The 15,123-nt window shown below is 37.2% G+C and overlaps 1 protein-coding gene across 1 annotated transcript in view; it reads right to left on the reverse strand.

Annotated features, from left to right (window-relative positions):
• Window positions 1-15,123, reverse strand: part of Mettl8 (methyltransferase like 8) — a 99,433-nt gene that overhangs the window by 27,294 nt on the left and 57,016 nt on the right. Inside the window, exon 3 of the mRNA XM_013028405.1 lies at window positions 911-1,002. Coding sequence (XP_012883859.1) covers window positions 911-1,002 — 92 coding nt within the window. The remainder of the gene's footprint in view (window positions 1-910; window positions 1,003-15,123) is intronic.

The raw sequence follows: 15,123 nt of genomic DNA on the forward strand, positions 1-15,123 counted from the left end.
TGCCAGGAAGCCTCAAATAGGTGGATCATGATCTAGATATAGGTACTTGGACAAGAAGTGAGCCCAAGTAACCAGTTTAAAAAAAAAAAAAAGAGCTCGCTGGATGCCAGTGGCTCTCGCCTTTAATCCTAGCTACTCAAGAGGCTGGGATCTGAGGATCACAGTTCAAAGCCAGCCAGGGCAGGAAACTCCATGAGACTCTTATCTCCAATAAACCACTAGAAAACCAGAAGTGGTGCTGTGCTCAAGCAGTAGAGCGCTGCCTTGAGCTGAAAAGCACATGGACAGTGCCCAAGCCCAGAGTTCAAGCCCATGACACCCCTCCCCCCCCATAAAAGAGCTGGAGACATGTAGCTCAGGAATATAGTACCTGCCAAGGAAGCAGGCTACTCTGAGTTCAAACCCTAATACTACAGAAAAAGAAAATAAAAAGCCATATATGAAGGTTGAAGAGGACTTATTTAAAGCCTAAATACAAAAGCCTAAAAAAGTGTGCTTTTGAGTTTTTTTGAAGCTTTATCTGGAAAAATAAATGGCATTTTAATATAACTTTACATTTAAAGCTTATAAATTTGTTCAAAGTTCCTAGCAAGTGAGACACACAATAGCATACTGAAAGCAGCAGTGCAAGAGAAAAAAATTTAAAGTTATATTTTCATATCTTGCTTAAAATGCCACCCATATGTGTATTTCCCAGAAAAAGCAATATGACTACCAAAAGACCAATTATAGGGTGAATACATAATTTATTTCATTAATTTTGGTCCCACTCTACTTGAAGAACTGGGAATTCTACCAAAAGGAACAAAAGCAATGACACAAGGAGGAGGAAAGGAGATCAGAGTGTGAACTGAGCCAACAGAAAGTCAAACTGAGAGGCAAGACTCCAAAGCCATATGTAGTTGCCTACCTTGCTTTTCTAGAATGACTTGCACAGCTGAATTTTCTTCGACTTTTTTTCTAGCTTCTTCTTCTTCTTCTTTAGACCATTGCATGTGATCCCTATTGAAAAAAATAAGAAGGCTGTTATAAAATATGCTGTGTAACTAAAGAAGGCAGAAAAAACCAGCACTAGGGACTACATTTTTCATTCTAGAGTAAGGCAAACACAAGAGATATGAACTAATTCCATGTCAGATGAATACATTTTGTCAAATGCTTCTCCTGATGGTGCTATGCAACCTTACAACTCCTACAGTCCTTCTGTTTAAAGCTGGCCTTGCTGCAAGTCCCAGTCACTTCTGGGAAATGGTTGTGGAAGTCACATCCCCAGAACACTCTGGGGCATGATTATATGGGTGTTGGTATAGTGCTGTATTTTACTCCAAGGCTAAATTTACTTGTTTTTTGGTTAATTTATGAACCTAACATCCTTTAATACTATTTTAATGCTCATATTATAACACTATATATTAACATTCCACTGCCAGAGAGATGTAAATTTTAAAATATTTTGTACTTACCCTGTGGTTTTTGTTTTTGTTTTTTCCCACAAAGGAGTTTGAATTCAGGACCTTACCCTTGCTAGACAAGTAGTCTACCACTTGAAACACATGTCCAGTCCTTTCACTTTTAGTTTGGTCTTTCATATAGGACCTCATAATTTGTTCCAGATTGCCATCAACTACAGTTCCTTTAAATAATTGCAAGTATAGACATGAATCACTGTGCCCAGCATGTTTTTGGAATAAGATTTTGCTAACTTTTGCCCTTGATAATGTTGAATCACTATCCTCAGATTTCAGCCTCCTGAATAGCTAGGACTACCCACCATTCTGGGCCCTAGATTTGATTTTATTATTAGATGCTTTAAATTTTAAAAGATTAGCTTATACATACATGTTAGAGAATCTTTTTTCTTTCTTAAAAAATTATCTTCAAGTAGTTACACAAAGGAGTTGCTATTTAACAAAACAGTTTATGCTGGGTGCTAGTGGCTCACGCCTGCAATTCTAGCTACTCAGGAGGTTGAGATCTGAGGACTGTGGTTTGAAGCCAGCCTTGGCAGGAAGGTAATAAGACTTTTATTGCCAATTAATCAACTGAAAACTAGAAGTGGAGCTCAAAGTGGCTGAAAGTAGGACAGATCTAGCCTTGAGCAGCAAGCCCTATGTTCAAGCCCCATAACCATTTTTTAAAGGGTTTATGAATACAATGCATCATGATCAGCTATCCCTTTCAACATTCTCACCTATCCCTCTCAACCCACTCCTTCCCTCACTTTTCATAATTTTGTAGGGTATAATTGAATTCTTTTTTTTTCTTATGTCGGTCATGGGGCTTGAACTCTGGCCCTTGGTGCTGTCCCTCAACTCTTCAGCTCAAGGCGCACTCCTACCACTTGAGACACGACGCCACTTCCAGTTTTCTGAGTGGTTTATTGGAGATAGGAGTCTCAAGGACTTTCCTACCTGGGCTGGCTTTGAACTGTGATCCTCAGATCTCAGTCTCCTGAGTAGCTAGGATTACAGGCTTAAGCCACTGGTGCCCAGCACACATTGAATTCTTGATTGTATTCTCCTACACTTCATTCATCTACCCTTTCTCCCCTCAACTCTACCCCATCACTTTCAAGTACCCATTTCCTGATGTTCATTTTGTTGAACTTTGGTTTTTGCCTTTCTGTGGAATTACACTATTTGAGTTCTCCCTTGAATCTACCATATTTCAGTTAACACATCTGAATGTACTTGCATACCATCCAACATTTTTACTTACAAGTTTTAAGTTAGATCTAGATTTTAAATATAAGGGAAACATGGATCCTTTGTCTCCCTGGGCCTGACTTACTTCACTTAATTTATTCCAGGTCTTTCCATTTCTTTACAAGTGATACAATATCATTCTTTCTAATGGATGAGTAAAATTCCATTGTGTATATGCCACATTTTCTTGATCCACTTGTCCAGTGAAGGACATCCAAGCTAATTCTATACCTTGGCTATAGCAAATAGTGCTTCAATGAATGTGCTTGTGCTGATGGCTTTATTATGTCCTTGTTTGTAATCTTTAGGATAGATCCACGGGAATGGTTTTTGAGGAACCTCCATACTGGTTTCTGGAGGAGTTGAACAAGTGTATAAAGGTTCTATTTTGATCACATTTCCACCCGCATCTGTTATTGTTGTTTTCTTGATAATGGTCATTCTAACTGGGGTGAGGAAGAATCTCAGTATTGTTTTGATTAGCATTTCCCATTATTATTTATCAAATGACAGACATTATGCTAAGTACATTTTATATGCATTTGTCTTATTGATCCTTTCCTTAGTAGGGGATGATGACACTGTTCATATGAGGAAACAGATGTTTAGTAACTAGCCAGTCAGAAACTGAGTTCAAACTGTGAGCCACTGTACCCAGTGGCCCACTGTACCTGTAATCCCAGCTATCAGGAATGGGGAGACTAGGAATATTCTGGTTCAAGTCCAGCCAAGGTAAAAAGTATGCAAGACTCCATCTCAATCAGTAAAAGCTGGATATGTACATATATGTGGTACTTACCTATCATCCCAACTAAGGTCGGAAGCCTAAAAAGTCTAGGCCACATCATACAAAGACAAAAGACCCTCTTTAAAAAGAAGTAAAGCTAAAAGGGTAGGATCATGGCTCAAAATGGTGGAGTATCTGCTTAGCAAACAGAACATCCAGAGTTCAAATTCAAGTACCACCAAAAAAAAGTATATCTTCTTACCCTTTAGTCTATTGTTGCCTACCAAAGCTGTGCAAATATTGAGTTTTAAGACTGAATTTATGCACATCAAGGGCATAAATTTTCCTAGTGCAAATAGAAAAAATACACAGCAATACAATGGAATATAGTGGTTAGCACTCAACAAGTGGGAGTTTAGACAGTTAATACTAGCTGAGAAAAAACAGGAAGGGTTAAATACAAAGGTGGGGGTGGGTCCAGGTCTGAGAGAATATGGTCATGTCATTACTGTTGTCATTAAGAAGCTGGCAATAATAAAAGAAATGCAAATCAAAACATCATTGAGATATCACCTCACTCCAGTTAGAATGGCAAAAATCAAGAACTCTAACAACAACAGATACTGGAGGGGATGTGGACAGAAAGGAACCTTACTTCATTGTTGGTGGGAATGTAAACTTGTTCAACCACTTTGGAAAACAGTATGGAGGTTCCTCAAAAGACTTCACATAGAACTCCCCTATGACCCAGCAATCCCACTTTTGGGCATTTACCCAAATGTTTACAAACAAGACCACACTAAAGCTACCAGCAGAACTATATTTATTGCAGCATTATTTACCATAGCTAAGATATGGAACCAACCCAGATGCCCCTCAGTAGATGAATGGATCAAGAAAATGTGGTATATATACACAATGGAATCCTATGCCTCCATCAGAAAGAATGAAATTGCCCCATTTGTTAGGAAATGGAAAAACTTGGAAAAAATTATATTAAGTGAAGTAAGCCAGGCCCAAAGAAACATAGGTCCCATGGTTTCCCTTATTTGCAATATCTAGTATATGTATGAGTCAAGCGGAAAAGGTCAGATAATGTGATGTCAGGAAAATGAACCCTTAGATATGGATTTTAATGTTTTTTTTTCTTTCATGCATGTGTTTCTAATGCATTTATAAGATTATCTCTTTGTTGCTTTGTATGTCCCTCCCCCACAGTATAACCCCTGCTTTCACTATATTTGATGTCAGTATAACTTGTGGAGGAGATGGGGAAAAACCAGTTGTTTAAGGATACAGGTGGACCTGTTGCAACCATGAGAAGTACAAGTTGTCATGTCCAAAACGAGCTTTACAACGTCGGTGTGGGGGTGGGGGGGGGGAAGGAGAAGGATTGGGATTGGGGGGGGAGGGGGGAGGCTGGGAAGGGATGTGAAGGGTAAACAAAGGAGGAGGCTGCAATGCTTGGTAAGAAATGTACGCATTATCCTGCCCATGTAATTGTAACCCCTCTGTACAGTATGTTCACAAATAAAATTAAATTAAATTAAAAAAAAAAGAAGCTGGCAATATAGACAGTGATATGACAGTGTCTATAAGAAGCAAGGAAAAAACACATTTTGACTGGTTCTCTTGGGTCATTGCAGGAGACACTGAAAGCAGGGTCACGAGCAGATTTATAGACGATGCTAAGTAACTACAAAATGAAGTGGAGGTGAAGAGAGAGACAAATTAAGACTATTGCCACAGCCTAGGAGTGATGAGTCTCAGGAATAAGCAGTAGCAATGGGAAACAGAAAGAAATGTGAAAGGGGAAACACAGAAAGGCTAACTTATGATCTGGGGCAAACCAGGTACTGGAGAAGAAAAGGAGTGATTCCAGACTTTCAGTACTGAGTATGTGAGAAATTGGGGGTAAAATGATGGTTAAAGACTTGCTCTGGGTAGGATGATGCTAGGTTTGGTTCTATAAGTTGTATCTATAAAATTAGATACAAGAAGCTGTACTCCAATGACATCATTTAAACACACCTCTAGAAGGCAAAAAACCTTTTTTTTTTTTTTTTGGTCATGGGCTTGTACTCTGGGTCTGAGCACTGTCCCTCAGCTCTTCAGCTCAAGGTTAGTGCTCTACCACTTGAGCCACAGCGCCACTTCCAGTTTTGTGGTGGTTTATTGGAGATAAGAGTTTCACGGCCTTTCTTGCCCAGGCTGGCTTTGAACCACAATCCTCAGATCTCAGCCTCCTGAGCAGCTAGGATTACAGGCATGAGCCACCAGCTCCCGGCAAAACTTCTATTTTTAATTACTTGTTTTTTAAAAGGGATTTTAAAAAAAAAGGCACACTGGGGTCTCTAAGAAAGAAGATCAGAGTTTAAAAATCAAAGTTTCATTAAAGAAATTTACCCACTAGCACTCAGGGAAAGAGCCCAAGCTCTGAGTTAAAGCCCCGTGACTGATTTCTTTAAAGGTTTGTATGTTAAATTTGGCTTTAAAAGGGGCAGGCAGAAGCCCGGGAATGTGGCTTAATGGTAGAGTGCTTGCCTAACATTGCCCTGGGTTCAATTCCTCAGTACCACATACACAGAAAAGCCAAAAGTGGCACTGTGGCTCAAGTGGTAGAGTGCTAGCCTTGAGCACAGAAAGGCTCAGGGACAGTGCCCAGGTCCTGAGTTCAACTCCCAGGACTGGTAAAAAAAAAAAAATCCTTTCATAGCCAGTTACTAGTGGCTCATGCCTATAATTCTAGCTACTCAGGATCTGAGGATCACAATTTGAAGCCAGCTCTGGCAAAAAAAAAAAAAAAGGAAAAGAAAAGAAAAAAAAAGTCCATAAGACTCATTTCTAAATAACTAGCAAAAGCCATAAGCAGAGCTGTGGCTCAAATGGTAGAATACTAGAGCAAAAAAGCTCAGAGACAGCATAAAGGCCCTGAGTTCAAGCCCCAAGATTGATGCGTGCACACGGCACACGCGTGTGCGCACAGACACACGTGCGCACACACGCGCGAGCGCGCACACACACACACACACACACACACACTGAAACAGAAGAATCTCTTGACCCCAGGAGACAGTCTGGACACCAAGATAAGACCTCCATCTTTAAACAAAACAAAAACAAAAACAGAAGCATTGATTTCCCTGGCAGAGAAGCAAATCAGGAGACAATGAGTGAATATGTGGTTTGCTGCTTCAAGCATCTGTGTTGAACTGTTAATCTTCCTACTTCTCAAGTGCTTAATAGATTTGGTTATTTCTTAAATTGCTCTTAACTTCCTCATACTGTTCTCTGTGCTGGTTCATTTTCTTAACTGCTGTGGAGGGGTATCTTACATCCTAAGCTCCTGAAGACTTTCCTACTATACTATTGGAATATTGCCACTGTATTTATGGAGACTTCCTCCACAACTGCCACTTGACAGCATTTCTTTTTGAGAAGAATCTGATTCACATATACCAAAACCTACCTGCCAGCAATATGAATCTTACCAGGTCTGATATTAACAATGTTGTAATAAATACAATAATAGCATTTAAGCACAGAGACAAATAATAAGCAAACAAACAATCAGGCATTTAACAACAAAAATAATGGAAAATGATCTATGAATTATAGTCCTAGGAATTTATTGTAACAAAGTCTCTCAAAAGAACAGTGAAATTCTATAGGGAAAAAAACCTACACTAACACATGAGCTGCAACACTAAACAATGACAAAAGACTGGTGATAGGGAAAGGAAAAAGATGGTAGTTCAAAGAAATACTATTCAGGAATCTAACACAATTTGACTACTCTGCAATGATATGCAAAAGTTTATGAAGCAGTATGAGGTTAAAAAAGCAGATCCCCAAATCATATATAATTATAACCACTGAATATTATTTTGTACATTTTGAATAAAGATCCTAAATGGTGAAAAAATAACTTACATTGGAATAGTAGAATAAGAAACGTAATTAGCTTAACATTGTAATATTGCTTGAACTAGAAGTATTTTTAGAATACTATATTTATACAAAGACTATATTACATATTTAAGATATACAATAATTATCATTAAAAATTTTATGGAAAAAACTGAGAAAGGTTCACTGGGTCAGATGTTAATCCTCGTTTATATGCCAGACACTAAAAATCAGGATAAGAGTTACTTCAATAAAATCCACTGATTGCTAAAGGGAGAATTTTGTCACTGTCCTGGGTCTATTACACAGGAACACAGGTAAAAATGGGCTCTGATTTTACAGTATCAAGAGATGATATTATGTCACTGGGCAAGTCAACTACCCTTTGAAAACTTCAATTTACTCCTATAAAACATGTCTAGTGAGAGTACCTAACTGACCTTCCTCACAGAATGAGGAAAATTAAGTGGAAATGTAAATACCCAATACCTGCCTCTGTTCCTGCTGCTCCACCCTAGCACTCACAAAATGGGGATGATTAATCCACATCTACCACAAGTCAGGCTCTTCACAGAGCAGTTTACACTAAGTAATTGTTAGCATAAATTTGGTAGTGCCTCTGACTTTCTTAATTAAAAAAAAAGCCAAAAAATCTCTAAATCCTAGAGTGCAACACAAATCCATTTCAGTACTCCCAGGAAGGAATCCTAAATGTGGAAAAGAAAGTCAGTGGTGATCCATTTATTTATTTATTTTTATTATTTTGTCGGTCATGTGGCTTGAACTCTGGGCCTGGGCACTGTCCCTCAGCTCTTCAGTTCAAGGTGAGGGCTCTACCACTTGAGCTAAAACGTCACTTCCAGTTTTCTGAGTGATTTATTGACTATAAGAGTGTCAGGGACTTTTCTGCCCAGGCTGGCTTTGAACCGAGATCCAGATCTCAGCCTCCAGAGTAGCTAGGATTACAGGCGTGAGTCACAGGCTCCCAGCTGAGTGGTGATCCATTGTTAAGACAAAGTATCTGACCCTGAGTGAAAAGTTGTTTATACAATGACAAAAAACAAAAGCTCGGGTGGCTCACACCTGTAATCCTAGCTACTCAGGAGGCTGAGATCTGAGGATCATGGTTCAAAGCCAGCCTGGGCAGGAAAGTCCGTGAGATTCTTATCTCCAATATACCACTAGAAAACCGGAAGTGGCACTGTAGCTCCAGTGGTAGAGAGCTTGCGTTGAGCTGAAGAACACAGGGACAGTGCCCAGGCCCAGAGTTCAAGCCCCAGGACCAACCAAAAAAAAAAAAAAAAATCCTTTTACATCACTCTTCTTGAGGAAAAAACAAATAGACATTCTCGGGGTTAAACTCTGAGCCTGGTGCTATCCCTGAGCTTTGTTGTTGTTGTTTGTTTGTTAAAGATTTTCCTGCACTGGCCGCTGGCTTTGAACCACGATCATCAGATCTGAGCTATCTGAGTAGCTGGGATTACAGGCATGAACCTCTAGTGCCAAACAATTCTTATCAATAAAAATGTAAGTGTGTCAGGCACAAACCTACATAACAAGCACAAGGCTGAGTTCAACACCCAGTACTGCCTGCATAAACAGCAAACAAACAAACAAATAAAACGACTCTGGAGTAAGACAAATAGCATATACATGAAGGTTAGCTTGGGTATTAACATTTTTGAAAATTCTGAGGAATGTGATGCTGCTTCATATTATGATTTTAAAACTCAAATGTAAACTAAGCAACTAGTGTAAACTGGGTGGATATTATATAGTTTTCCAGTCTATTTACTGTGTCTGTAAAGGTCTAAAAACTATTTTATTTATGTATTTGAAGTGGAAAGGATTAAACTTAGGGTCTCTGTGCACTCTATTACTGAGTTTTATACCAGTCCTAAGCATAATTTAATGAGAAATTTGACAAAGGTATAATAACTAGAAATTTAAAAATAAAATAGTCTGGAAGTAATAGTATGACACAAGTGGTAGAGTGTCTACCTTGAACCAAAAAAAAAAAAGAAGCAAGAGTACAAGGTCCTGAATTCGAGCCCTACTACCCAAAATAATATATATATATATTTTTTTTCATAGTTTAAAGAAGTGTTTACTAATTTCAGCCTAAACTATTTCAATAAGGCTTACTTCTCTAACAGTCATATTTATTACACAGTTATACAAACACTTTTCTACATAGCTAAAAAGTCTTCATGTTAACCATGACTTAAAACTGCTATATAAGGCTTGATTTTTTAAATACATTTTTTATTGTAAAAACAGTGTACAGAGGGGTTAGTTACATGAGTAAGGTAATGAGTACATTTCCTATGGAGCATTGTTATCCCCTCCTTTGTTGTGATTTTTTTAAAACCATAACAGTATACCTGATTATGGGTTTAACATCCTACAATAAAAGTTATAAAGCAGGGTAAAATAGATGAAGCAACTGTTTTCAGATATTGGACTCCAGATACTTCAGAGAATGTAGCACTCTATTTCTTAAAGGAAGAGTAACACAAAAAGTGTGATCCCCATAGTGACTCAGTCATTCTGTCTGCTTTATGAAACAGGACAGTGGTATCAAAATGTATTATTAGTAGTTACTATACACTATACCACCAACTAGTGAGTGGTAAGGACTATATATATATATATATATATATATATATATATATATATATATATATACATATATATGTATATATATATATGCAAATAATTATTTTTCAGATTTCACTGGTTGGTGAAGTAGTAAACATTAGTTTTATAAAATATTGGGCCCCACCACTGTATAAATAATTGATGTTAATTTTAAAAAGTTGACCTTTTGGGGCTGGGAAGGTGGCTCAGTGGTAGAGCGCTTGTCTTACATGCATGAGGCCCTGAGTTCGATTCCTCAGCACCACATAAGCAAAAAGAAAAAAGCCGGAAGTGGCACTGTGGCTCAAATGGTAGAACGCTAGCCATGAGCTGAAGAGTGAAGGACAGCAACCAGGCCCAGAGTTCAGGCCCCACGACCGGACCCCCCCAAAAAAAGTTGACCTTTTGGCTCACATATACAGAGTCTGAGTTTGATCACCAGCATACCAAATATAAATTTTAAAAAATGAATGGATGATTAATTAATTAAACAATTAAATATGTTAGAAGACAGAAAGTATGCATGCAACAACAGGGCTGAGTGTGATGACTGATTTAAAATAAGCACATATATGACAGGAACTGTAAACACAGCCAGTTATTTATGTTTGAATGGTAAACTGAACCCTTTACTTTTTCATGGAATTTTGTTTTTACTTGAAAGAATAACTGTAGATAAAACTATAGTTACTCTGGTTTGCTATTTGGCGCAAATGTTCTCAAAAGTAAATGAAATGAGCATATCACTTCAAGAAAAATAAATGACAGTATTTGTTGCCAAAGAAAGATCTGGGGTTTTCCTGCAAAAATTAAAATTTTGGAAAACATGTTTACAACCATGAGTTTGGTAGTTTTCAAATACAAATATTCATGATGAGATTAGTGATACTATTAACAAATAAGATTTTTAAAATATTGTATAATGAAATGTGACAATATTTGGAAGATATATATAAAATACAGAACCAACCTTTTTCAAACTACCTATACCTAATGTTATGAAATGATGCATAGGAAATAGCCATCTAAGGTACAAAGTACACCACTGGATTATTATACAGCAAAATATGAAATGCTCGTTGATATGGTTTCATATTCCATATTGCAACTAATAAATGGCAACCATGGAGACAGTGTAATACCAAGAAAAATGCCTACAATTATCTGAAAAGACTATTTATTAAACTCTTTTTTACAAACACACATCTGTGTGAGAACAAATTTCCTTCAATAATGAAGCCTGAATAGTATGTCACAATAATTGAATGCAGAAGTAGACACAAGAGTCCAGTTGCATCCATTTGGTCAGATATTAATGACATTAAAGACTTCTAAACATTTAGAATAATGGCACTCTGTACTACATTTTGGGGGATATTTAGATATTTTCACTAAAATATGTAACAATATCTAATGTATTTGTTATTGTTTTGAAACAAGTGATTTTTGGTAGTATGAGGCTGGACTCAAGGCTTTGTGCCTACTGGGCCAGTGATCTACAACTTGAGCCATGCCTCAGCCTTCTTCAGCCTCCCTCCCCACTTCCTTCTCTCTTCTTCTTTTCTTTCCTCCCTCCCCCACTCTCTCTCCTTCTCTCCTTTCTTTCCTCTCTTCCTTTTTTTAAAGCCTCCATTTTCCTCACTAGAGTTCTGTGCTTAGGCCCAGTTGAATAGGTCTATAATCCTTCTATTTAAGCTTTTCATGTAGCTGTGCTGAGGTTTTAAAAACTTTTTGCTAGGGCTATGCTTGAATTTCAATCCTTCCATCTATGTCTCCCATTTTCATAGGATTATAGGTGGCAACCACTGGTGCCCAGCCTCAGTTTTCACTTCTAACAGGGAAAATATAACTATATTATATAATCTACTATATACAAGGTCTTTCAGGTTCTTAGTGATTTTGGTGTATAAAGGGATCCTGAGGCCAACACATTTGAAACTGTTACTCTAAAAAGTTATGCAAAGATAGATAGCTAAAAAAGGAGTACACAGAAAAGAGTACAAAACAAGTATTCAGTATACCCAGATTAAGACAGGATAAAAGAACAATGAAACAAAAAAGAAGAAGAAAATCCACCAAACAAAAATATACTAATCAAATTTCCTTTCCTATTTGATCTAAAAAGGTCACCAATCTTCCTACTTACATTTCCCATTAAGTTTATTTATCAAGATAGAACCTTGTTACCATTTTATTTGTTGTGCTGGCCTTCTGATCTCTGCCTTCCTAAAGTTGGGATTATGGGTGTGAACTGCTATGCTCTGCCTCCAGGTTCAATGTCCACTCTTTAAAGGTTTTAATGGTTTTCTAACATAACAACTACCCTATATATTAGCCTTGATGTATGGCATAGGAAAATGATACAATTTTTTTATGTCTCTCCGTTTCTGTATTAGTCAAATAGACTGTAATAGTTCAAAATTAAAGCCATCCTATTTTATCAATCAAAGTTGTCATTATTTTCTGTACTAGTAAAAAGGAAAGGGGAAAAATTCCAATTACAATTTTAAGATGCTACCAATTCTAAGTAGTGTAATGATCTCAAAGATGTTAACTTGTGAAAAAAATATCAATTTCAGAATTGATGAAATACAGCTGTTATAGGCATGTCATCTATTAAGTGCCTTTAATATTACTAACTTCAATTAAGCTTCATTTGCACTACTGATGCTAATTTAGATTTCTGAGTCCTGTCTGCCCACTTCCTTTTCTGGTTATAATGAATATTACAGTCAATAATTATTAGTAGCAAATCAGTTTCCTACTTAGGAATAACTAGCTAACAAACCCAGACAGAACCAATGTCTTGCGACATCTACACACAATGAAAGAAATCAGTCACTACCTCCCTCATTAAATATTTACTGGGAACCTTTATTATATATCAGGTGCTGAGCTATGAATTGGAGATATGAAGATGAAGAAGATTTGGTAGAACTGAAAACTGTTCAGGTTTTGAAGGCCACACTAAAGAATATATAATGTATCATCAGATAGATAGCAAGGTGGGGGACAGAATGTAGTTGAGTAATGGGGGAGGGCTCTCTTTTTTCATTTAATTAAAATTCAAATAGCACCAATATATATAAAATACAGCACCTTCTCTACCTCTTGTATCCATGAAATAAGCACTGCTATCAGGACAAGAATTTTATCAACAATGTAAAAATAAAATTTTTGTACATATGTTGTACAAAATAACAAAAAATAAGTCAAACTAAGAATACTTCCTTACAAGATGCTCTTTTTATTTAATGCCATACCATACCACCTCTTCATTGTCAATATACAAATATCTATTTTTTTTGGGCGGGGGAGGTCCAGTCGTGGGGCCTGAACTCTGGGCCTGGGCGCTGTCCCTCAGCTCTTCGGCTCAAGGCTAGCGCTCTACCACTTGAGCCACAGCACCACTTCCAGCTTTTTTCTTTTTGCTTATGTGGTGCAAGCACTCTACCACTGAGCCACCTTCCCAGCCCTACAAATATCTCTTATTTTTTTTAACTGCTAAATAATTTTTCAGCATATGGACATACCCTTATTTTAACAGCTTTTGAAGTATACTTGCAATACATAAACTATCATATTTAAGATATACAATTGGGAAGTTCTGATCTCAAAATAATTAGGGTGAGTGAAAAAGGCCAGACAAAAAGAGAATGTATATTTTATGATTCTCTGCATTAAATATTAGAAAATGCAAATTAACTCACAAGGCATTCTGCATTCTTCCCTCTCTTTCCTTTTTTCTTTCTCTTTTTTTTTACAAGTAAATTTCCCTTGACATTCTACTTTTTCTAGAGACCTTTTTATCTTTCCCTGTCAAATCCATTTCAAAGGGTAGGCATTATGAATTTTCTCCATTTTTCTGTAGCCTGAGGAAGGGAGGAAGTCTGAGAGGTTACTGATAGACTTCACTGGTAATAGATGGTCATTATGAGGAGCTGGGTTGGCTTTTTGCCTTGTTTGGTCAAGCAATCCTTTATTGAAATACTTTTCTTGCAGTTCTTAAGTAGTGAAGCATTTCACTGCATGACACTACTCATGTCATCCTTAGAGTCATGTGTGTGTAAGCATTCAGAATCAAAGCCCAAGACCAGGCAGTCCTTAGGATCTCTTCAATACTTCCAGTGAGCTTTTTAAGCTACGATAGATGTCTGTCAGTGTTGATCTCATTAGAAGTGGCATTTCTACTGTGCTTAATGTATGTTTGTTTCTCTCCAAGTGGCTCTTTGAGGAGTGTGATATAATACTATAAAAGCTACAGTTGGGGATGTAGCTTAGTGGTAGAGCACTTGCTTAGTATACACAAGACCCTAAGTTTTATTCCTCAGTACTACAGAGATCCAGAGAGAGACTGAGATAGAAAGACTGGGCACACAAGAGGTTTTATGTCTTGCCTCCTTTAATATTCAAAATAACTGCAGGAAGAACTTATTTCAGATCTCTTGGATTCTGAAGTCTATGTTTAGCTACTATACTAATTTTTGATCTTGTAAACTGCTAATATAGAGGAACTGGAGCTTATATTTTTCTATATTGATTTACTTACACAAACATATTTACTGAATATTCATTATATAGAGAATATAGCCAGGAAAGAGACTTAAGATAGGATCTTCTCTGTGGAATCATACATTCTAATAATGAAGACAAAACAAGTACAGAATAAAGTACATGTTAGAAAATGGTAATAAGTAGTTAGTTATGGATGCTGCTTATTTGCTATGTATAGACACTTTGCATTATATAGGATCAATTAATCTCCACAACACACTATGAAGTAGGTATTACGTTTATTATCCACTTTACAGATGAAGTAACTGAGCCACAGAGGGATTAAGTAACTTCCCAAGGTTATGTTGCCTTTAAGTAAGTACTCTGAATGCCTAGCTAGACTCTACTGCTGGTTCTCAGGACAAGTTACCTTACAGGTAGCCAAAGAAAATTATTAACTGTATTAACGAACCAATATGAGACTGATCAAGGAACAGAGGATAAACATGATTAATGTGTAAGAAAAATTATGCTATAAGATGGGCTGGGAAGGTGGCTCAGTGGTAGAGCGCTTGCCTTGCGTGCATAAGGCCCTAGGTTCAATTCCTCAGCACCACATAAGCAAAAAGAAAAAAAGCCAGAAGTGGC

Source organism: Dipodomys ordii, unplaced genomic scaffold (assembly GCF_000151885.1).
Source record: "Dipodomys ordii isolate 6190 unplaced genomic scaffold, Dord_2.0 Scaffold5, whole genome shotgun sequence".
In the NCBI taxonomy this organism is placed as follows: Eukaryota; Metazoa; Chordata; class Mammalia; order Rodentia; family Heteromyidae; genus Dipodomys; species Dipodomys ordii.